This window comes from Nicotiana attenuata, chromosome 12, assembly GCF_001879085.1.
Source record: "Nicotiana attenuata strain UT chromosome 12, NIATTr2, whole genome shotgun sequence".
Lineage (NCBI taxonomy): Eukaryota > Viridiplantae > Streptophyta > Magnoliopsida > Solanales > Solanaceae > Nicotiana > Nicotiana attenuata.
Genome location: NC_032000.1, coordinates 25506739 through 25532779, shown reverse-complemented (window position 1 = coordinate 25532779; position 26041 = coordinate 25506739). Strand labels below are relative to the sequence as shown.

The following is a 26041-nucleotide window of genomic DNA, read 5'->3' as shown; positions in this document are numbered from 1 at the left end:
CATCACAGTTGAGAAGAGAAGTAAGTGCTACTATAACTATGGTGCAATATTTAATGAAGGGTAGTTTAGTCACACTAACTATTTTCGTCTAGAATTTTGTATTTCCTTAATGAGTGTGCCCAAAGCAAATTCGTCACTTATGGTGGACCGGAGGGAGTATAAAAAAAAAAAAAATAGGAGGAGGAGGAGGAATATGAAAGCAGTAGCAGGACCTACTAATGGTCTAGTAAATGACAATTTCCCTCTCCCAACTGATTAAATTTATAGAAATTGGTAGTAGCCCCACAAAATATTTTCTTAAGCAAGGTACATGATGGAGCTTCTGATAATGGTGGGAGCAGTGAAAAGTGATGTGGGAGACTTTAGTTATGAATTGGATGGTTTCCAAGGTGTGGGGACATTTAAGTCTTTGTTGCACTAAATTACAAGAAATTATATGGGGTGCTGACCTATTGAAAAATATGAACACACTCCTAATTATTTTGTCGACTAAGCTACCCACTCCACTGTTTTTTAATGCATATTTTGTAGTAGGCCAGGGTTTTAGTTTAAGACATATAAGTTCAAAGTTGACAACTTAACAGTGTTTTGAATTTACAAATAATTGTAGGTAGGACAGATCATAAACTACAATATGACGAATGGAGCTACCAACTGTTCTTTATGGCTGGGTGTGATAGGATATTAAATTAAAGAAAGAATACAACAAACAGTTCCAAATAATGAAGAAAGTTATAAATAAACATAAAATGGCACTCTATTTGTCTAAAGGGTGCACTTCACTGACCAAGATATTACAAATCTAACTGTATTCCACGAATCCTAACCGCTAGCTTCTTGGACCTTCATTTCTTTTTGTAAACACCTATTGGTTAGGCGAAGTGCAGCAATAGTTACTTTTAAGCCCGCTATTTAAAATATATATATAATTTATAATGTATTTAAAGATTATACCCAAACTTCAGGACTAAGTATCATGAATATTAAGGACATATGATTCGAACTTCTAGACACAATTTTCGAATTTTAGGACACGCTGTTATGAAGTTTGAACTTTGAGGTTTAAACTTTAGGATGTCGTGTCCTTAAGTTTGAGCGAAATTGGTTAATCTTTAAATACATTTGTAAACTGTGGATATATTTTAAACAACATGCTTAAAAGTGGCTATGTACTGTCATTTACACGATTTAAACATGCAATATGGGTAACCCACTTTGTACTACCTTTACCTAGGGGTGTTCATAAAAACCCGAAAAACCAAACCAAACCGAAAACTAAACCAAAAACCGACCAAAAAAACAGACACTTTTAGGTTTGGTTTGGTTTTGGTTTTGAATTTTAAAAACCGATCAAATTTGGTTTAGTTTTGGTTTTAATTAAAAAAAACCGAACCAAACCAACTATAAAAGTAGCTATTTAAATTTATTATTACACACACACACACACACACACACACACACACACATATATATATATATATATATATATATATATATATATATTATATAAGTTTTCTAAATTTTTATCGTACATATTAGTCGTTTGTATTTTTAGTCTAGTTTTTTGGTATTATAATAATTTAATTCTTTGCCTTTACTTTCTAGTTTGATTGGTAGTTTTCTTTTGCTAAGTACAAGAATTTATGTCATGACAAAAATGATAAATTTTTAATTGAGTACTTAAATTATTCATCACTATTTACTTCAATTATCATCAATATATCTTGGTAAATGATAGATTTCTCAAAGATCAATTGATTTGATAGTGTTACGTTGAAAATATAGTCGTCGGAATATGTATCTGGTAGTGTATATCTCATATTTAAGAAAAAAATCGATAAATAACCGAAAAAACCGAAAAAACCGAAAAAAACCGAATCGATAAAAAACCGACTTAATTGGTTTGGTTTGGTTCCAATATTTGAAAAACCGACTTGGTTTGGTTTCTTTTTAGGGAAAAACCGACCCAAACCGAACCATGAACACCCCTAATTACTCACCTCGAACCGGTCAGATCTCTATCTCGCGACGCCTTTGCCCCTCGAATCGGCCTCCACTCGCGTCGAATCTATCCACAATCAGAACAAGGACGTCAAAAATAGGCTAAGGGAACGAAGCCCAAGCGAAAAATAATCAACAATTAGCACAAAATCCCGAAATTTCTCAAAACNATAAGGGTGGTAAACGAGACTTACTGAAATCAAGTAGAACCAAGAATATAAAAAAGAAGAGAATAAGAAGGTACAACAAATTGAGAAACCTCACACCAAAAACAAAATGTATCCCAGTTACATGTGGAGCAGCAGATCTTTGATGATGGATAAAGTAAAAACAGCGCATTTTATATAACCCAAAAAAGAAATGTCTAAAATATAGCCAAGGTCCCAACTCAACCTATATTACAATTCTTGAATGTGATTACTCAAAAATCTAGAAAAAAATGAGACTTACATATATCAAAACTTTTAACAAGGAGTCCAACAAGGTCTCCTTTGTATGTGCCTCAAAAGGCAAAATTTGACTCCCACAATGGCATACTTGGGTTTATCAGATCATAATGTACACTGGCTATTTTTGAAGGTAGGAAAGAGGACTTGAGGAGTGAAGCTACTTGAAATCCGACTAGCACATGCTACATCTCCCAGAACAATACAACCAATGAGCTGAAGCTTCCGCGTACTGATTAACAATGTAAGCTCTCGCAAATCATCCCCTTATAGGGCCATTCAACCTCACAAATCACGAGGAAAATTGTTGACTTGGCCTTCCTCTAATACGTCTTTATTATTCACCTTATAAGCTATCCGTATGCGCATGACAAGGGATTTCTGGGGAAAGAGGAAAATATTAGAAATGCCAAAACTGCAGTAAGGTTGAAAATGTTCACAGGCTATGAATAGTGAGGTCGGCTTTAAACCTGCACATTGCAATAATAATAGAGCATGTGGAAAAAGTGCTTATTTTACAGTCAGGTTTGGAAAAGAATGATCATGCAAATTGCTAGAAGGTGATCACTGATCCGTCATCAAATGTATGAAAGATATCCACTAAAACGAATCAGAGATCACATACCTTGCCATGTTGGCTGTTTGTGAGTTTCAACTTTTGCGTGATTGATCCATTACCATTTGCAGGTAGCGTATTACCACTTGCTGGATCCAAGTGCAGTTGAAGAAACTGCACCAAAATAACGAAATAAGCATAGTTGAGAGATGATGAACATGGTACATGACTTAAAATAAGATCGAGTAAAGTTATCCAAGTAAATAATTATATGTGACAGTTGCAATACATGAAGCAATAGGTAAGCAAAATGAGAAAATTACTCTATGAATAACAGATTTATAGCTTGTTTGGCCAAGCTTCTAAAATCAGCATATTTTGGAAAGTGCTTTCCAAAATAGTACTTTTCGGTGACAAGCAGTTTGTGTTTGGCTAATTAATTTGAAAAACACTTTTGAGCAACAATTAGTGTTTGGTCAAACTTTTAAAAAGTGCTTCTAAATTTATATTTCTCAAAAGTGTTTTTCAAAAAAAATGCTTTTGGGAAAAAGCTACTTTTTTCTGCTTCTCAAAAACTGTTTCTGCTTCTACTCAAAAGCATTTTTTTCTTCTAAAAGCTTTGCCAAACACCTTAACTTTGGAAAAAAGGCACTTTGGTCAAAAAGAAGCTTAGCCAAACAGGCTATTAAATGATTTTTGCCAAACAAATGATTTAGAATCATCACAAAAGGTGCAAGCTAAGGAGGGGAAATTAATGTGCTAATATCATAAACCAATCCTTCTATGCCAACTCCCCTTCCCAAGTGAAAGAAAGAAATTTAAAAAAAAAAATACAATTACCTTTGGTACTGCTGCTTGGAAAATAAAGTTTGTGAGAACTTCTTGTGACTTGTTTGTAAAACTAGCTTCAATAAGTGTTGTCTGAGGGTTTCCAGGCTGCTTTGAGAAGTTGAACGTTAATTTTAATGAGCTGCTATCAAATGCAACTATTGATGGATATGCTGGACCATTGCCTTCTGTAACTGAGAAAAGTAAAAACGTGTCAACTTTGAAGAAGCAAAGACTGTACCCAAGTTTAAAGCATACAATAGAGACCATACCAGGAATTGATGGACTGGAAGGGAACCCATTCAATAAATCCAACATAGGAGAACTTCCAGCTGCAGACGGGACTTGCACTGAAGGAGCCGAAGGTGAAGACAGTCTATCTAATAGGTCCGCCGGACTTCTAATGTCAACATTGGAAGGCGACACCTGAGTTGCAGATGGGCTGCTATTAGCAGGTGGTGTTCCAATTGACAGAAGATCCAGTAAAACATCGGTGCCACTCTTTTGAGCCTGATTTGTACCTGAAATTCAAAGAGCAGAATGAGATTAACTTCAAACTCGTGCAAATCCATTCACCTTTCCGTTCTCCCCGTTTCTTTCTTTTTTCACTGGTGATGTTCTTGGGCAAAACAAGTTGGTGGGGTTGCCTAAATCTAGTTTTACGGTAGAATAAAAATCTTAAAGTAGAACTTCAATACTACCCTAACTTTTGATCAAAGATATCGTGTAGGAAGCAGAGTTTTAGAACAGTATCTGAAACACAAAGCATCCTAAATCTGGAATCTGAACTCAGGAATTCAACTTATTGTGCTCCTGTTCCACAATTTACTAGCGAAAACTTTTTCTCACACACAAATCGACTTACTAAACATTAACATTTAGTGATCCAAATTATTGTGCTTCTGTTCTACAATTTACTAGCAAAGCTTTTCCACGACACAATTTGACTTGATAAACAGTAATCCAAGTGCTTGTTACTGTTATATGTTCATTAAACATTTACATCTATGCCCTTAGGATATTACATGAAAATCACTAGTACATGAGGAAGGACCAAACCTCTTTTTTCTAGTTCTCAAGGACAAATATTTTTCTAGTTCCCACAAGCCTAAGCAATAAATTTATAAGAAACATTAAGGGGTTGCTTGGTTGGAAGGTTATAAAAAATAATACCAACATTAAATCCTCCATAAGATAATATTAGGTTTGGTTAAAAGAATAAGAACAATCTCCACATAACTTATGCAGCGCTTGGTTCGTTGTATAAGGAAAAATAATTCCTACATAATAGTATGCAGTTTTTGGTTGAGTGTGTTACTTTGTATTAAATAATATTGCATTAAGTTATGCGGGAGCGAATCTATGTATAATTTAATATGGAATAAGAACATTTATTAGCAATACGGGGATTAAATTCATTAAAGACAAAAATGTCCTTAAAGTAAGTAATCCTTGCATAACAATCCCTTCATTATTAATCACCAAATAACAAACCCCATAGTATTAATCACCGCATAATAATCCCTTCATTATAGCCCCCAGGGGTTAAATCAATTGGCAAAGATTGAGGGACTTGTCTCTTTGGTCACAGGTTTGAGCCCTGTGCCAAGTAGGGGTAGGAAGTTTGGGCATAAGTAAAATCCGAATATTTTGGATTGGTTTGGATTTCTGGAATACAATTGGAATTCAGATTTAATTTTTGAAAATTTTGGATTTTGGATTTGGGACTTTGGATCGGAAAATCCGAAAATTTAGCCCCTACCCAATGCTAAGTCCAATATCCTACTAATTCTCAAGCCCTAATGCTTCTATTGCCAGGTATTTCCTTGATAATGGTATTATTGCTTGCATAAATTTTTCATTTGTACGATTGTGGTGGAAATGAGGAATTATTAAGGCAATTTAACATGAATACTCTATTTGGATGTTCATTTTTGTAATAAGAAGAAGAAGATTAATTTATAGGCTCAAAACTGAAAATCTGAAATAACTAAACCGATTAATCTGAATCGATCCAATCCGAACTTATTTGGATAGAACTTGGACTGCAATTTCTTGAACCAGAAAACTGAAAATCCAAACCTAAATTTTCATATCCAATCTGAACGGCTAGAAAGCCCACCTAGCTCCAAGTGAACTAACTAAGGTATTTCAGTGAAGAAAGATAGAGGTGCATGCCCATCATCCCCGAGTTTCGAAGGCTGCGGATTCTTGGCCATTAAAAAAAGATAATAATAATTCCTTACGCATAAACAATGCCTGCACTATAATCCCCGCATAACTAACATGTGAACCCAACAACCCTAAGTAATTTCTCGGTCATTAAAAAAAAGATAATAATAATTCGTTCATTATTCATGCATAAACAATGGCTGCACTATAATCCTGGATAACTAACATGTGAACCCAACAACCCTAAATGCTGAATCTATCATGAAGCATATGCAGTTTCCAACTCTAACTTGCCTACTTAATGAGGCACAAATTATTTGCAAAAGAAGCCAAGGAGAGATAGCATTTGTATGTTAAACCACTACTAAGCTAGCCCAAGTGGACCAAAAAGCTAGCAGTTGGCAGCCGCTTACCGGAGCACAACAAAATAAATGAAAAAGGGAAAGTAAAAGAGATAAGTTCATGCCAATTGCAAATTTCACACATAAAACTAGCGGGCTTGACTTGCTAGAACTTGGGTCAACTAAATGGTCAAAGGATATACATTTAAATACTATACAGGGGAAAGATGAGAATATGAGGAAAATCAGAATAACAAATCAGGCAAACATATTCATGCAACGGAACATAGCAACACTAACCTGATTGCGAAGACACTGGTGCCAGATCAACACCAAGAAGATCCTGAAGAAAGTCTCCACCAGAAGAACTAGGTGCAGGGACATCATCTGAACTAAGATCAAGTAAGTCAACAAGAGGGGCAGCACTAGGCTTGGCAACTCCATTTGGAAGATTAACTGATACTCCTTGAGATGTTGATCCAGCTGCTGGCAAAGAACCAGCCTTCCTTCCACTGTAGGTTGCTTCATCAAGAACTGGCATTCTTTCGACAAGTGAAGGCCTGAAAACATACATCCATGATCCAGAAACTCCTATGAGTGAGCTATAACAAAAGTAGAGGCATCGAACAACCTTTTAAATGAGATCAAACAAACCTGATATTCTGATGCCTCTTAATTACTGAGTTAAATTCAATAGCTCTCTGCTGTAGTTCAAGCACAAAGCTGCCTTTGTACTGAACAATGATGTCATTTATCCGCCTACACCAAATCAGAGATTTACAGATTACTCATTTATCCTGAAGAACTCATTTAATCAGTTTTTTACTCTTTGGGAGGCCTTAAATGCATCATCTTGAAAACAGATTAAACAGGTAAAAATGGAGACGTGGGTTAATGGGAGAGCAAGTTGTGGTCTTGTGGACTGTGTGTATGTGAGACTGCTCACTCTTAGTAATTGTATTTTCCGATGTTTTCATTGACTGTACAGCTTTCTCTAAACAAGGAATGACTAGGGAGTCCTTCCAGACAGCTAAAGGCGCAATGACTTTTCGTTTTGAATTCAGCTAAGGTGTGAGCAGGGTATCTTCTTCGGGATCTATCACCATAGCCTTTTCCTTTAGCTGCGCTAGCGGTTTTTTCTATTTATATAAGTGTGTCAAACTTGGTGTTTTGTCCCGTAATGGAAAAAGAATATCATAAAATGTAACATAACAGAAAATGCAGTACAGTCAACGTGCAAAAAGATATTCAACTGAATAACTGAATATATGTAGTTAAATTTCGACAGTAGTTTGTCAGCTATGTATAAGCAACTGTGAGTGCATGGGACGGAGTAACCAAGCACCTAAGAAGACATACTGTGAACAAGATGGAAAGCGACTTGACAGCTTTAACAAAGCAATCAAACACATCGCCCGAGTAGTGAGATCAAATGAATGGCTCTTAATGGAAGTCTCCACAACATCCACAGCATCAGATTCTGTTACCTGCTCCAAAGAACTATATCAGAGAACCTAGAAGTAAACAATTTCTATGCAGAAATGATTAAAACTGATGATGGCATGTGGCGAACTCCAATAATCTTCATCGTTTTCTTTTAATGAAACATAGTTCAAGTCAGGAGCAAAATGGACCGTGAGGATTCATGTAGCTGACCCCAACTGCTCTGGGATTGAGGTGATAATATTGTTGTTTACAGTTCAAATCAAACTATAAACTAGTGTAACTAGTTTAGTAGCATCTATCATTTCATTTTCAAAATCACGTCTTGACTTTGTTGAGTGCATCTGAATCTGCACACAACAAAAATTATTCTTCATGGTTAATCACCCTTAGCTTCGCTTCAACATGCATGGAGTAGAGTTTTTCCAAGGTTTATAATTGCATTAATAGCACCACATTATGTAGATATACTATTAGAATTTATGTGTTATAGTTCATTAAGAGAATGAAACAATACTGGAATTTGTGGGAATTGTAGAATCCCGAAGAAACACCTTGAGCAAATGAAAAAAATGTTAGGTTTGAGGGCTTGTCCTTTTTTCTTTTTTTTGAGGGGGTGTTATCTTTGAGTGAGGGGTTTGTAGGAGAAGGAAGCTTCGTATAATACTTTTTTTTTCTTTCCATAACCAAGAAGTTCGTTGTTTCCGACTTCAATACTTGGTAGAAAAACCAAAACTTGGTTAATCTATCAAGAATCGAACTCGTAACGTGTGCCTACCACACATCTCAAAATGTGAGACACTTCATTTAGATTATGCAGGAAAATAAATCAGAGGCTGGCAGCCCAAGGAATATGATGCAGAATTATTAAGGACAAAAATGTAATGGAAATACAGAGATCAAATTAGTACTTAAAAGAGCAATTGTTTGAAAACATGAACTCACTGTCAGTGATTCTTCTATATCAAGCCTTCCAGCGTTATTTACTAACATGTCACCATATTCTCCAATGCACCAAACCGCAACTCGAACGAGAGTTTCCTAACAAGAAAAGATCATCAAGTTGTAAGAAACAATAAGGAACAAAAGGGGAAAAAGGAAATAGGAGATCTAGGCAATTCTTGAAGTACCTGTTCCCCTGCTGCTTGAACTGCTCTGTATAACGACCGTACTGCATAACCATGGAGGTTGGAAGCATTTGTTATCACCACAATCAGAGAATGCCACACCTCATCCTTCACATAATTTCCAGCCTATTGGATAGAAGACATATTAGTACTCCTTAAGAAAAAACAAAAGAAATATACATCCATCAAAATAGGAACAGGGATCAAATGTGGCTCTTTGACACGCATAAGTCTGATACATCACAAACTTTTACCATGAGAATCTCCAAACATGCTGTGGCCAAACTACATCCAGGAGTATAAACACATTAATGAGCAATTATATTTACATCCCTTTGATTTTGAGTTTGGTTCTATAAAAGCTTAATGCAGAATCATTATAGCCATTAGGACCAAGATGATATTTCTCATCAATTACTAATTTAAGTGAAAGAAACACCTTGGCCATGTGTCGGTATTTGAAAGTGGGCTATAACTGATTAAAAATTGTAACTACTATGGTTTCTCCGCAATAAAGACATGCATTTACAAAGAGTATCTTAAACATTACCCTTCCATAAAAAATATCCTAACTGTAATGCAACATAACCTATATACTGATGAATTACTATTCCTACATGCTGAGGCATTTTATGTGAAGGCAGTCTACCAACCAAAACGATACTGATGCATTTTATGTGAATACGGTTTACCAACTAAAAAGATTACTCACACATTTAAACGAAGACAGTCTACCAACCAAACAGATTAGCTGGATAACTACCAAGCACCAAGACAACACACAACCTTTTCACTTAAGAGTAACATAATTTTGTCATACCTCTGTGCAAAGATTGCAGATCTGTGCAAACAAGATTGAAAAATTCATAAATAAAAAGGAAAAGAATAGATCACCTAGCACATAATGGTCTACACTTGGGATTAATACTAGTACAACTATAAACATTTCTAGAAGTGTAAGCTTCTCCTACGCTACCAGGACATGGTGTAAGACATGAGGTCAGATTTTCCAAAGCCCTTATCTTGGGAGAGTCAGTCAGATTTTCTGAAACCTTTTTTCTTTTTTGAATGGTCAGTCAGATTTTCTGAAGCTTCTTAAATTGAATTGAATGGTTAGTCATATTTTCTGAAAACTTCTTCCTTTTTTTTTCTTCTTTGAGTTGTTAGTCAGATTTCTCAAAGCCTTTAAAATTAGGGTATAGGGATAAACATAAAATGTTGGATCTAGGTGTGAGGATACTGCTAATAAGCATTTCAAGTAACATTACATGATATTTGACTATATAGAATCATGATCTAGAGGATGTTGCAGACCTAAATTGAACCCAAAAAAAAGTCCCCCCCCCCCCCCCCAAAAAAAAAAAAAAAATAACAACTCAAGCTTTTAGACGAGGCAGTCACTATTAAACATGTGATTCAAGAAAGTATATATCCAAATTCAAGTCTAGTTGCTGCCACCCATGTAAAAGGTATTTCCAGTGCTTGCCCCAAGAAAAAGATTAGGCCCTCACGTGAGTGGGAGTCGTACAGTCCTAAAATAAAACTTATGTTGCCTAATTAACAGAAAGACCATATGGCCTACAAATAGTCTTAAACTCAAACAGAAGATCATAATACAATAAAATCTATCAGTTTATGCATACCTCAGGGAGAACCTTGAGCATCTGATCAATGTACCAAATTTTCTCTGGTGAGAACCTGGAGTACCATAAGCAGTTGTAAGTTGGAGATGGATTTGAAGATGTCTTGGAAGAGAACAAACAATGCAGTTGTTTGGGAAAGCTATCTAATCATATTACAACAGATAAATCCCCGCTTCTCCCGGGGACGCAACCAGAATAATCAAGTGAAACAAAAACATGAAAATAACAAATGAACAAAAAAACACATATATCCTCCCTCACTAATAGTAAAAGCAGAAGCATTCTATGAATTCTCAGAATCAAAATCAAAGTTTCCACAAACATTTTCAGCGTTCACTTACTTTTCCACAATCGAACAGATTTTGGCAGTGAGATCTCCCCTAAACTCCGGATCACTTGCTTCTAGATACTCAATTAACTCCTTCGTCATAGGCTTCACATTGCTTTCATTTACTAAAAGATACACAAGTTCAACAGCTCTTTTACGAATCGATGGATCGGTATCCTGAAAATTGAACAAGCCACAAGTTGCTGTATGTTTGATATAAGTGGAACATCAGCGAATAGTATTTCCTAATATGCTAGTTTAACTGAAGAAGCCACATAATCTGACAGGTAGAAACGCCGTTATCATTATGTGGAAGCACATGCTATACATGATCCGGCTAGTCGGGGTATCATTTACAACTTATGCTCTAGAAATATTTGAACAGAGGTAGTTCACATGTCAAAGGGAAAGAACAATGAGTACGAAGAAGTGGAAAAACTATTAGAAAGAATAGACTGTAAAGGTCAAATACCTTCACACATTCCAAAATTGTTGCCCGATGCCTCTGCACTGCTTGACTATCTACAGCCAGAGCTTTCATCAACATGTTCAGTGCAACATATCTGAAATAATTGGACCTCACTCACTAAGATTAAAAAAGAACCCATGCTAACAAGAAAAATAGCAACAGACTATCACGCTGATATATCTAACAGTACAAGAATCACGTAGAGAAGTGACTAGGAAAGAAACCCCTCCTTTCTATAGCCTCAAAAGAAAAAGGCAAAAACAAAGAAAAAACAGGGGACTGTATTTAGCATGTGGTGCAGACTTAGGGGGCATGCCAAAATCTGTCATGGCACCAAATTCTGCAAATATAAGCAGTGAACAGCCACGTGTATTTTCTCATCCAAAAGAAAGACCTGTATATCACAATCACACTAAACAAAGGATTCAAAGAGACAATAGAATTTCTAATTACCATTAACACCTGGAAAACTATAGTACAAGAATACCCTATAGATTGAAGGCGCACAACAAGTAGAAGCATGGTATAAACCACTTAATTGCTAAATACATACGAGATCAATAGGGTTTGGACACAGAAGTGCATATTGAATGTAGAGGCTGTTTTAAACAACTGATTTTTTCGTTGGTTAAGCAATTTCTCAAGTGTATGACACCACTGGTCATCACACCAGGACCCAAAAGACAAAGTCACCAGATAAGATAACCACAACATATTGTGGGTGAAATATGCAAAAATAGAAGATTGAGAATAACCTGATATTGTTATCACGGTTGGACAAAAATCTTCCCAAAATATTAATAGCAAGTACCCTCAAGCCGCCATTATCTTCAACACTCATGATAGTTGCAACACATTCATAAAGAATAGCATTGCCTGCATTTTTGTTTGATTCAGTTTTTGTTGCCACCTAGAGAAGATTTCAGATTTGTTAGGGAAATCTATATTTCATACAGTATAACTTTCTTAAGGGTTGAAAGACGACCAGAGAAACTGCTACTTACTCATAAAAATACAATTGATATGATTGTACCGTGATAGTAAGCAGAGAACAAGCACTTGAAGTGAAAAAAAAAAAAATTCTCCTTATTGTGTTGCATAAGCTTATAGACCTATTCAGGCACACTCTTATTGTTGTGATATTCCCACTTTGTTGCATACCTATCAAAGAGAACTTCTCACTTTGTTGCATGTTTTAAATACAAGCCTCTATCATAAAACATCATTAGATCTCCACAACAAGCAAGTAAGCGTTTGCTTCAAAAATTTGAAGAAGAGTTTCAACTAAAACAATTTTTTGCAAAAGTTGTTTTTCAACCAAAAACCAAAAAAGAAAAGCTTTTCAGTTTTTGTATAAATTACAATTTTTTTCCATCTTGGTGTTTGGTTGAAACATAGTTTTAACAAAAAGTTCGGGAAAAAAAATTCAAAACAAGTTTTTCAAAATTTTGAAGCAAACGGCACCTAAATGTATTCAGATATTTTCGGGCCAAGGACCACATGAAGCCTTTGCCGTGGCAAAGTTTCAAGAAGCTAAGCCCAAACTGAGAGGAGTATAATTCTGCCAGTCAATATTGCACGCAGAAGAATACGAAAAGATAAACAAAAAAGTCTAGATTAATTTACCAAAAAAGACAATTCCAAACCTAAACTACACAGTGCACAAACTAACCATACTCTTGTTTCTGTATTCGTAGAGTAAACTGTTAACTAAATTTTATCTATGCTAAGGGCAAGATTTGAGCGATGCACTGCAAAGCATTGACAAAAATCACTAGCAGGAAAGCATTTAGAATACTTCAAGATCTAACAAGTCCCTGATATGATACACATCAAGACACAAAGAGGCACAACAAACCTGAGCAAGAATATCATTCATAGCATCACTGGCATCGGCATCATCTTGTCCCAAAGCACACAAGAGCCTAAGCAATCTTATATGGAGGAAAGGATCTGTGATACCAGAAACGTCATACTCGGGTGCATATGGACTGTTCGTGAGATCCTTCAGAATTTTGACTAAACCATCTGTGCATTTCTAGAACCACACATGGAAAAAAAGAAAATTAAAAACAACATGAATGCCACATCTAACAGAAGATAAAGTTTTTGATTCTTGATTTTATCAAATTTCAAATATCTACTCCAGCATGTGTAGGTGCAGCTTACACTATTGCTGTTTTAGTTAAAAGGAGGCTGGAAGAAGTACAACGGGAATGAAGCTCTTTGATTACATCCTTCAAATGAGTGGTCGACTTACCTTTCTGAAATATTCAAGAGCCTCTGTACTAATTTTACATAGATCTATACAAAGCTGGACGCCTGTAATGAGAACTCCATGGTGTTTCTCACTTAATAAGGCTGCTGCAGGGTTTATAAAATTTTCGGCGAGATCGGGGACCTTCCTTATAATTCTTATAGAGCAAAGCGCTGCCTACAGTAGACCAAAGTAGAGTGAATACACTGATAAAAAGCAACCATTTGCGAGTGAGAACAAAAGAAACATCAGATTTCTACTGAGTCGAATACACATGTCATGAGAAAAATTAAAAGACTTTAAGTAGGCATTTGGGCAATATTTGGTTGGTTGAAGTTGAAAAGAAAGACTGAAAGAGTATCGGAAGTTAAAGTTGAAAAAGAGTATTTGGAAGTTGGTTTCGTGCAAACAATAAATGCATGATTAAGTGAATACCCATAGAGAAAATGGCAGAGCCAACAACAACAATGAGGGCCCAAGTATAGAGTTCACATGAAAACTTTAAATGAGTTGATTGTGGAAAGAAATAGCACAATGATATAAGGAAAAGAAATGCTAATAGCAGCTCCTTTTCTTAAGAGACTTACCTTCTTTCGGATATTAGGATCTCTAAACTTTAGCAGCCTTTCAACTTCTGGTGCAAGGTCACGAGCCATTTCTGCAGAACCAATATTCCCCAGGGCACAAAGAGCAAGTCCAACAATATATTGGTTGGTGTGGTTAAGATCTCTATTCAAAAGTTAAGGTATCTGAATGTAACTGTGAATTTGAAATAAACTGAGCGACAATAGCTATTACCTTTAAAAGATGTACAAATCAAAGAGCAATAGCCTAATCAACTGAAAGTGCTTTGGGGAAAAAAGAAAAAAAAAAAGGTAAAAGAAAAAGACCTTCACCAGTATTTCTTTCTTCAGATATGCCCTTTAATCTGGTTCGAGTGCACATATAAAGAGACATCTTTTGAAGAGGAACTAGTGAAACACAAGAAAAGGATACTGCTTTATGGAATTGGTAACCAACATTAAAACTTCTTGTCTTTCGTCAAGCAACAACATTAGGCCAAGATATCCTATTCTTTTCTCTGGAAATCCTGGAGAAGCAATCAGCTTCAAGCATTCCATTTGACCAAAGTGTGTGGGGTAACCCAGCATGTGAATGAACATTAGCTTCGCGATATTACGATGTCTATAATCTTGATCATTTTCACTGATTGCAGCTCTAATAGCAGCACACTCTTTTCTTACTACACCACGCTCCTCTGCTGCAGTTTTGCAAGCACGGATAGCCCGAATCATGTCCCTGCATTAGACCAATAAGCGCATATAATTTTCTATAATAGACTTTTATCAGGAATCTTCTATTATAAGCTCTTATTATCTCATGACATCATCAGTTGACATAATAAAATTCTGACAGGGAAACTTGGGAACCACCCCACATTTCTTTCTGTGGTAGTGAGTTTAAAAGGGAGCAGAAATTCAAATGGGATTGTCAGAAACGAAAAATATCTAACTTCTCTAAGCAGACAAATAGAGTAATCGAGGTAGTTCACAACCTGTGAATGCTCTCTCTGGAAGAGCTTAAGAAGTTTTATATGGTTGAACCACCTCGCCCTTTACAATATTTTATCTTTTATGCAAAAGAAAAAAAAATAAAAACAATTTTTTTGTTCTGGTACAGATAATTTGAAAAGCACCAATGCTGCTTCCGGGGTATAAAGGTGTCACAAGTGCCACTATTTAACTGAGACTATACATGAACCTTAGCTTTAGAAGTAAACGCATAAACAACAAATTTTGTATTAAGCCATTTGGGGTTGTGGAAGACTGTAGCACTAGCAGACATGGTTACGGCTTGGAGATGAAGGGAAGTCAAAGGTGGCAGCCAGAAGAAGCTGCACTACTACGTGCCTACATGAAGCAATATTAACCCAAAGAATGGAATATAATTTCTAAACGCATGGGAAAAACTCCTGACCGGGAGCCAAAATCTTGCCTTGAACACCGGAAAAACTACTTGCAACCTGGGATCAAGAAGGGATCTTTAAATCCAGAAGAGCAAAATCTTGTCATCTCCCTTCAAGCAAAGCACGACAAGAAGTAAGAAAATTGCCACTGAAGTCCCTTGTCATACTGCTAAAAATTAGGCAAGTGATTGAAGTTATCAAAGAAAAACAGCTTAAGCAGCTTCAGAAATCCCAGCAACGTCAAGAATACACTGACCCGCCTTCTGTTCCTGCTGTCTTCGGTGGTGGGTCACCACAAGGAGGAATCTGAGGGAAGTACGATCCACATATTGGAGATTTTGCAGAGAAATACGTGCAGCCAGAGATATTTGCTTTTCAAATTTCAACCCCCTTGCTTTGCCAGCCATATATCATGCCAAATCTTGAAGTGCCACCAGCTCTATCTTCAAGTCCAGTGGCTGTGAATGAATCGGTGAATTCCACCACTACTCCACCACCTTCATCTGCTCTCCGCTGTGGATATCATCTTTAACTTCATTATCTTCTTATATATCCCCTTCTGTTACTCTTGCCCTTACACACTTTGAATCGGTGTTACATTTGGATGAGGTGGTTCACTCGGATTCGGGTATGACAGGATTGATTCTATTCGATTCAGCAACTGGGTACCTTAATCCCAGTACTGCAAAGAGCTGTAAGAAGGAAGACAGAACTGGGTACAGCATAAGAAGGAGGCACAACATGGAGGCTGAACCGGCTGGAGCAACAACTAGAGTCAGAGAAGGGTAGAAAAAGGAGGGAATGAAGGAAATAGAAGAAACGATGAGGTGTTTATGTGAAAAGGAATTGGCTTTTCTTCAAAGGATGGAGAGGGAACACAGAGATCAACCCAATGCCTTACACAGAGATGCATATGCTAAAGAGGCAAAGTTAATGGAGGCTTGGAGTAGTAAGCAATTGAAGTTGGCTAAACTTATCGAACAAACTGGATTTCATAGTCATGGGGGTGAGTTTGGGAATATTGTACCCATAAGCATTAGCTTATATCAGCTTTTGCCTTAGAGGAACTACTGCTACTATTATTATTAGTATGATGAGTTAAGGAGTTCATGCTTCTCATCTTTGTGATCCTAAAGATGATTTTGTAGATCAAGGGTGTATCAAAGATAAAGGTTTGCTTTTTTTTCTTCTTTTTTTTCCAAAAGATAAAGGTTTGCTTATAGAGTGAAAAGATCAGTTTTGTCTTGCTTGGCTGTTTGGTTGGTGTTTTTCTTTTCAATTCTTTTTTTTGGATGAGTGATAATAATCTTTATTTATGATAAAACAGCACTAAGCTAGATCAGAATACATAGTTATAGATTGATTAGGTCGCTGACAACGTCTAAAATGGCATCGGTTTGGGTTGGCTTCGAAAATAAGCAAAACTGCAGTCTGCCAGTCCCCGGCAAAAACTCCAATTGTAAAGGGAGTTCATGAAAACAGCAAAATTGACAACTCAGCTAAACAAAATCGTAAGTTTATAAGTACCAAACAAAAATTGCAGTATCAGAATTTTAACTTAGTAATTCTCTCTAAGGTTCCAAAGAAAGTTGGAAAATAAAAAATGCGCAGCATATGACAAAGGAAACATGACATGCAAAACATACCATAAGGGTTCTGCTTTCGGTTGTGTGTTATGGTTTCATGTTGTGTCAGAATTTCATCCAAACTTTGGTTCAACTTACAGATATCAAGTCAAACCACCAAAACCAAACCATAGATCTATACCAGTCTTACTTACTTTATAGGCTAATGTGGAACCAGGGGAAAATACTATGAATATCCCTTTGGCAGCAAAGTAGGGATTACTAAGAAGCTTCTTGTGCTAGAACAAAATACTAGACAAAGTTTCACAATGCCTCTTGTCGGAAACTCAGAGAAAAGTGGCTAGTCTTGTTTGTTGTCTATCGGTCCAAACTGCAATAACTAAGACTCTTATCTGGCAAAGAGAATTAAAGGCTATCAAAAAATAAGAATTACTTGTGATCAGCTTCATAACTAGACTTCCCAGTGGGAAAGGGCATTTCATGCTACTAAACATTCTAATACAGTATCAAGTGACCTCACACATACACACTTGCATGATACATCCTCCAGGCTGCACATGTCATTTACTCGCGGAATTCTTTTCTTAAAGATAGTAATCATGGATTTCGAGATTTGGCATATAAAATAAGCACAGTGCGAGCTAACATATTTTTATAAGGAAACAATACGAGCTAAAGAAACAACAATAATTTCTATTTTTCTTCTATCCTCCATCACTGTTTTAATTTGCAGACCTCTTTAAGTGATTCTAGGCTTTATAATTTAACGTGTATGGGAGCCAATATGAACTGATGAACCATCTTTGAATTATTGTATTCAGTATGTGTGTGTGTGTATACACACACACACACACACACAAACACACACACACACACACACACATATATATATATACCGGGAAACTCAATAAACAAAAAGAATTCCAAGAAGCACTTGTAAAAAAGTATATTTTCCAAGTAAGTTGAACAAAAACAACACATTTTACATGTCACTAGAAAACTGGTTCTAATCTTAAATCCTTCGTAACCAAAATAGTTCTGTAACATGGCCCTCAACTGAGAGACACCCTCAAAACCAGAAATGTCTTCCAACAGACTATCTTCAAAGCAAGTCAGTACTGAAATTCAACAAGAATTCACGCAAATGACAACTATGCCTCAATCCAAAACTAGTTAACTTAAGCTATTCTAGAAGTTCTCTAAACCTAACGGTACTCTAGGTTCTCTACTGAGACAAATATTTAAACAAACTAAAATAACTTCTGGCTAAACCAAATTTCATGCAGTGTACCAACACAACTTAGCCTTAATCTCAATTAAGAAATAGTAAAAACAAGAATCTACTGTTGCTACTACTAGTAAGCCTCAATCCCTAGTTGAGGAAAGCTTTATGAATCCTCAAAGTCCACATTTTCATTCCAAAATATCAACAACCAAGTTGACCTTTTCAAAATTAATCCAATAACAAACAGCACAACCATCAATCTTTTATGAGGTTTTAAGCTTAAATCCAAGTAAACCATCACCCAATAATATCCCTAAGCAAAGTGAGACAACAATAGCAATAACAACAACAACAATGCCTGATGTTGGCTAAAAATCCATGTTTTTATATGTAAAGTGCCTTACATTTAGCCCTATTCTTGTTAATTCTAACGTGTTATGGGGCGACTTGAGCTTAATTATGGTGCTTATATGTGTAGGAGTCAATCGGAAGTGATTTGGAAAGAATGCATGCGATTTGAAGTCAAAACGGAAGAATTTTGAGGGATTATGAGTTTGGTGTCCAGAAGGGTGCAAGGCACCAACTAAAACACCGATGGCATCCAAGTACAAAAATGCAGAAAAGTGGGTGTCGGCAAAGGCAAGTGGCAAAAAATTTCACAGTCCAGCTTGGCGCCTCGTGCCAGTTGTGCGCCCAACCGCGGGACTTCTTCTATTTCTACTTGGAGAAGGTTATTTCGGTCTTACACGTCCCTAACAAGTATAAAAAGATTTCTAAACCTAATTTTTGGAGGTTGGACATTATTTGGAGGCAAGAACACCGTGTGGAGCAACTTTGGAGGCGGAAACATCGAGTTCTTCATTCCTTCATCCTTTCTTAGTAATTTATTTATGCAAAACACTTGTGAGATTTTTGTTATGACTACGAGTGGCTAAGCCCTCTATTTTCTAGGGTTGTGGTTGTCATGAATATTGAAGTTTTATAATTACATCTTAGTTAATACGAATTATCATGTTTGGTTGTTTCTCTAATTCTAGTTTCAGTTTGTGAATTGTGTGGCCACCAATTTACCCCACTATCTTTACTATGCTTGGAAAAGATATGTTTAGATTAGAGTAGAATTAGAGAGAGAGAGCGCGCTTGTTTATGAACCCGTGGCTCGGGGAATGATTTCGCGGTTAGGATAGGAATATTACCTAATAGTCTTGCTCATGTGAATGTCGTATTATATTCGTTAATGACAGATTCAATACCATAGGGATATAGGGTTGGTACATTGCGGATAGACGGATAGTGCTGTGGGAATATGCTCTTTATATAAACAATCCGGTCAACTAGATTATTAGTAAAAAAAAACCATTACTTTTGATTACCTTGGGCAGTCAATTGATTTAGTTAGCTTAGTTAACAATTACTCTTAGTCTTCGCAGGTTCGACTTTCGAGTCACTTTATTACTTGACGGCTACGTATACTTGCGTGTACTTGGGGAATAAACAAGTTTTAGCGTTGTTGCTGAGGATTTAGCAATTGATTGTTTAATTGAGTTAATTTTTATAAGTTTTCTATTCAAGTTTTGACCTTTTGATTTACCTGATCTATCTCAGGTGCTTGTGGAGTAATATCAAGACAGAAGGATGAGGGTAAAGATAAACTTGAACCCTTTGAGCACGAACCTGAACGATTCCATAAAAATAAGAAAGCAACAAAAGAAGCCAAGGAGGCTAAAGAAGCAACAAGGGCAGCAGCACAGGTTAAGGAAAGCGAGAACCAACAAGCACCTGTAGAACTTCCACAACCTGTAAAAATGGCAAAAAAACAAGAACTACCGGTGATCGCAGCTACAAGGCCTAGCCTTGCAAATATGACACAAGCCATCGTTAAACCGGCCATCACCGACCATTTTGAGCTAAAACAATACATGGTGCAACTGATATAATCCCAAGGTCAATATGTCGGATTGCCACATGAAGATCCGCAGAGGCATATTCAGAACTTTTTGGAGATCACAGATACCTACAATTTTCCAAATGTCTCTTTGGATTACGTCAGGCTGACATTGTTTCCCTTTTCCCTGCGGGGGGAAGCTAAGGAGTGGTTACAAAAGGAGCCTGTGAATTCAATCCGAGCTTGGGATGAGTTGGCACGGAAATTCTTGATTAAATTTTTCCCCTCTCAAAAGACAAAATCGCTAAGGAGCCAGATTTGTGGATTCCAACAAAAGGAAGCGAAACTCTTCGCCAAGCTTGGGAGGCGATTTAAGAAGTTACTCAGAGACTGCCCACACCATAATTAGATAGATGAGGTTTTGGGTCATACTTTCACAGAAGGGTTAGATGAAGCTTCCAAAATGTACATAGATTCGGTTTGCGGGGGTATGTGCATGGAGAAAACATACGGGGAAATCGAGGCGTTGCTGAACAATTATATTGCAAATGACCAGAACGGGAGACCAATGTCCTATAAACCCTGAATCCATCTACTATGTGGGGCAACAAACTAGATGTCCAATGACTCAGAATGCTCAGTATGGTAACACATACAATCCGAATTGGAAGAACCATCCTAACTTCTCATGGGCGGAAATTAGAGCAACAACAGGCCTCAATGTAACTACAATCAGCCACCGAAACTACCACAACAAGCAAAGGAAAGTATGACCGATATGATGAAAAGGCTCTTGCTCAATAACCAAAAGATAATGTTTGATAATCAACAACTGCATACAAAGTTCAGAAATCTAGAGAGGCAATCAAGCATATGGCGAATAATCAAACACTAGATCAGCGGGAGCTCTCCCAAGCAATACAGAAAAAAATCATCAAGGCAATGCAGTTACTTTGAGAAATGGGAGAGAACTGGTAGAGGTACCTAAGAAGAAAAAGTAGCCATCGGGGCTCAAAGAGGAAAGAGTGCCAAAACCCATGGAGGTGAGTGAGAAAAACATACCAGAATCTGAGCATGTAGCAGAAAGGGTACCACCCCTTTTTCCTCATACCACCCCTTTTTCCTCAAAGGCTGAAAAAAGAAGAATGATGACCACATGTTTCACAAATTCCTGGATATGCTGAAGCAGATAAATTTGAACATGAACATCCATTTGGTGGACATGCTCCTTGATGTCCCAAAATATGCTAAATGGACCTAGTGGCAAACAAAAGAAGGTTAAATGAGTTTGAGGCCGCTGCACTCATGGAGGAGTGCACTTCTAGGATCCAACATAAGCTTACGCAAAAGCTTAAGGATCCAAGCAGCTTTACCATCTGTGTAAGGATTGGCGAGGTTGGTGTGGGTAGAGCTTTATGTGATTTGGGTGCAAGTATAAATCTGATATCGTTATCAGTGTTCAAGCAATTAAGCTTAGGAGCTCAACAACCTACTATGGTAATACTACAATAAGCTGATAGATCTTATGCATACCCCAAAGGGATAATTGAGGATGTGTTGCTAAAAATTGAAAAGTTTATATTCCCAGCAGACTTCATCATCTTGGACTATGCGGCTGATGAGCGAGTTCCTATCATCTTGGGACGAAGTTTTTTGGCCAGTGGAGATGCAATTATCAAAGTTCGAGAAGTAAGATGATCATGAGGGTGGATAATAAAGAAGCAGTCTTTAATTTGTACTGAGCCATTCAGTTGCCTCGTCATTACGAAGATCTTGCTATGATTTCTATAGTGGAAGTAGACGAACCAGCCCTGGGAATGAGTGGGTTTAAAGATGATGCACTAGAAAAAGCATTGATATTGTTCAATCACATGGAACTTGAAGAAGAGGTTGAGGAGATGATGCACATTCTGGATGCATTATGTAAATATATTAGAGATGAACCAAAATTTGAGCCTCTAGATAGGTCGATTGGTGCCCCACTCAAGCCTTCCGTTGAGGAGGCTCCGAAATTGGATATTAAACCCTTACCCTCTCATCTTCATTATACATATTTGGGAAGTTCTAAAACTTTACCCGTAATTGTTTCTTCTCATTTGTTTAACTTGCAGGAAGAGAAGCTATTGAGGGTGCTAAGGGAGCACAAGCGCCCTATTGGATGGACAATGTCTGACATAAACGGTATTAGTCCTGCATTCTGCATGCACAAAATACTCGTGGAAGAAGGACATAAGCCTAGCGTGGAACATCACCGCCGCCTAAATCCAATCATGAAAGAGGTGGTAAGAAAAGAAGTGATTAAGTGGCTCGACGCAGGTGTTATATTTCCTATCTCCAACAATAAGTGGGTAAGCCTTGTCCAATGTATACGTTAAAAGAGACGTATGATTGTTGTAATGAATGAACAAAATAAATTAATCCCAACCAGGACGGTAATTGGTTGACAAATATGCATAGACTGTAGAAATTGAATAATGTTATACGTAAAGATCACTTCCCCCTTCCCTTTATTGATCAAATGCTTGACAGGTTAGCCTAATAGGAATACTATTGTTTCCTCGATGGCTACTCGGGTTAAAATCAAATTGTTATTGCCCTGGAGGATCAAGAGAAGACCACTTCTACATGATGGCACTTGTGCATTTAAGAGAATGCCATTCTCATTATGTAATGCACCTGCGACTTTTCAAATGTGTATGATGGCAATTTTCACCGATATGGTGGAACAATTTGTTGAGGTCTTTATGGAAATAGTCCCTTTTTTATGAATGTTTAACCAATCTTGTTAAAGTGCTTACTAGGTGTGAGGAGACCAATCTTATGCTGGACTGGGAGAAGTGCCATTTTATGGTGCAAAGGCATAGTGTTGGGGCACAAGGTATCCAAAGACGAACTGGAAGTTGACAAGGCTAAGGTGGAAGAGATTAAAAAGTTGCCACCACCAATTTCCACTAAAGGAGTTCAAAGTTTTATAGGACATGCAGGTTTTTATTGCCGATTCATTAATGATTTCTCAAAAATTTCATCTCCATTATGCAGGTTGTTAGAAAAGGATGTGTCGTTCAGCTTCGACGATGCTTGTCTGAGAGATGAAACAGAAGTTAGTGAGTGCACCAATTATAGTGGCTCCGGACTGGAATGAACCATTCGAGCTGATACGTGATGCCAGCGGTGGTGCAATTGGGGCCATGTTGGGCCAAAGGAGAAACAACGTGTTTCACTCCATTTACTACGCAAGCAAGACTCTTACTCCTGCTCAAATAAATATAATGTGACCGAAAAGGAGTTGCTTGCTGCAGTTTAGGCATTTGATAAATTTTGCGCTTACTCGGTTGGCACCAAAGTCATCGTCCATAGAGACCATTCAGCCATCACGTATTTGTTTGAAAAAAAAGATGCTAAACGAGGCTAATTCGTTGGGTTTTACTCTTGCAGGAATTTGACTTGGAGATCCGAGACCGTAAAGAAACAGATAATCAAGTGGCCGATCAATGAGACCTTTCCTGATGAGCAGTTGTTGCAGTCCCAAACAAGTTCGGTTCGGCTATATGAATCCTCACTGACCATGTTACTCCATTTAAATCATCTCATGCCAGTAATAAGCAAATACAAATAATAAGTACTCGAAGTTACGTATATTTTCTAAACATAAATATCGCGGAAAAGGTTAAAGCACTCCTAGAAAGCATAAGACCTACAGTAAAAGTGCTAAGTCTAAAACATATGCTCACTAATATCAAATCCAAATATATCTTCCAACCATTACTAACAATCCAATACTTTCACACAACAACCAACCTGCAATCCCACACTAGCTAGAAGTCTACAATATGAATACTCAATACCCATTTCCCTCCATTTGAACTCCTTTCATTCCAATACTCAACAGCAACTTTCGACGAAACTCAAAAACAAAAATGAAAACAGACGAATATTAACACTATTACAATAACAACAATAATTAAATCTTAGTCTAAAACAAGTTGGGGTCGGCTATATGAATCCTCACTAACCATGTTACTCCATTTGAATCATCGCAATTCATCAAAATAACAATGAGCCAGATTAAAATGTGCAAACATGATCCAATAACACATACAAGAAAAGGGAGTTTTAATGTAAGGTGTTGGTACCTAAGACGCGTGCCGGAGGAAAAGGGATTCATGATTGGTGAAATTGCAGAGAAATCTGTCGATCAGATCCAGAAAGTGTACAGATTCTTTTAACTGTTGTGTTTCTCTCCAACTTGATCAACCCCAAATAATAAATGGAGTTTTTAGGCTCCCGCCATTACAGCTCAACAAAATTGAGATATTTTCTGTGAGATGAAAGGAAGATTTTATGGTTGGAGATGAAAATTGAAGGATCTGAGAAGGAATTCAGTGGGGTTCTTGGGAGAGTGTTTGGATCTGGAAATGGAAAAACAAAATAAGAACAAGAACAGGAGAGAGAGAGAGAGAGAGAGAGGGAGGGAGAAGGAAAAGAACGTATTACAGAGTGGAAAAATTAATTAAGTTTAGTATAGCATTATGTTTTTCTCTTTAGGGAAAAAAAATTCAGTTTTGAGGCACTTTTTTATTTTTGAAGCAGGAAAATGTTTTCAAGAGGAAAAATTAATTAAGTTTAGTATAGCATTATGTTTTTCTCTTTAGGGAAAAAAAATTGAGTCAGTTTTGAGGCACTTTTTTATTTTTGAACCAGGAAAACGTTTTTAAGAGCTTCGCCAAGCTGCCAAAAATTATTTAAAGTGTTTTGCTTATAAGTATTTTTTTTAAAAGTCTTTGAAAAATTAGAGTTTGTGCTTGGTCAGTTCATTTGAGAACTACTTTAATAAGTAAATAGTATTTTTGAGTGTTAAATTACAAAAAAAAGACAGTACATATTCAGTGTATACGTATATTATTTAAAAGATAGAAATGAATTTAAATATTTATTATAGAATATTTAATTACTTCTTCTTAATACTTAATTAGAATATAAAATATAAAGTAAAAATACATATTAAAGATTTTAATCAATATAATAATTATCCAAAGAAATAAAATTAGGTATCTGATATTACTTATTGTTTACATGATGATTTAGATATATCGAAATATAATCCTTCAGTATAAATTAAAAATCTGCTTCATTAATCCTATTTAGAAGAAGAGATATATTTATAGTGGAGAGACTATTTCATAGAAGAATAGAAGAAGGAGGATAAAAATACGGTCGAAATAAAATAAATTAAAAGAAAGGGATGGTAAAAACGTAAAAGAAAAGGAAAAAATAAAATTATTAAAGGATAATTTGAAAAATATAAATTTAAAGTAGGATACTTTTGTCTTAAAATAATTAATTTTCTATTTTTGCTTCTACTTTTTGGAAGAATCTAGAATTTGTAGCTTCCCGTTACACATATATTTTTCAAAAAAGTTCTAACTTCTGAAAGGAGTTAAAAAAAATTTAACAATAGTGACAAAGAACTGTGATAAGTGATCACATAACCATGTTCCTGTGCGGTAGATAGGATTTTTAAATCTTTAATTAAAATAGGCAATTCTTTCCCTTTTAACGACTCTTACATAAGCTTCAAGCTCGGTTTTTACATTTTATATACATTTTTCTTTATTGAATATTTTATGTTTCTTTTGAATGAATTAGATTTTTATTACTATCAGATTTAACCAGCTATCACTATTATGCGTGAAAATAATTAATCAACTTTGTTTAGCATGATCGGTGCTGAGTTGATAACATAACTTAAAAACAAACCCTATTATACG

General features: G+C 36.4%; 1 protein-coding gene across 1 annotated transcript; it reads right to left on the bottom strand.

Annotated features, from left to right (window-relative positions):
• Positions 2235–24777, bottom strand: LOC109235466 (AP-1 complex subunit gamma-2-like). Its single transcript, XM_019401584.1, has 18 exons — positions 24407–24777; positions 14608–14910; positions 14199–14340; positions 13615–13788; positions 13213–13392; positions 12110–12264; positions 11358–11448; positions 10899–11062; positions 10558–10612; positions 8918–9040; positions 8733–8828; positions 7704–7831; positions 6999–7103; positions 6645–6904; positions 4104–4352; positions 3844–4025; positions 3073–3177; positions 2235–2828 (listed from the first exon to the last, which is right to left on the bottom strand). The coding sequence occupies exons 1-18, from the start codon at positions 24436–24438 to the stop codon at positions 2733–2735; spliced, it is 2640 nt and encodes an 879-aa protein (XP_019257129.1). The 5' UTR covers positions 24439–24777; the 3' UTR covers positions 2235–2732.

Bases quoted from the DNA above. Each gene is read 5' to 3' on its own strand.
- LOC109235466 (XM_019401584.1), bottom strand. From the start codon at position 24,438: ATGAATCCCTTTTCCTCCGGCACGCGTCTTAG. The intron at 13,393-13,614 runs GTAAGTCGACCA...GTGTGGTTCTAG, and splicing joins CTCTTGAATATTTCAGAAAG to AAATGCACAGATGGTTTAGT. The intron at 3,178-3,843 runs GTAATTGTATTT...ATTTTGGTGCAG, and splicing joins TCCAAGCAGCAGTACCAAAG to TTTCTTCAACTGCACTTGGA.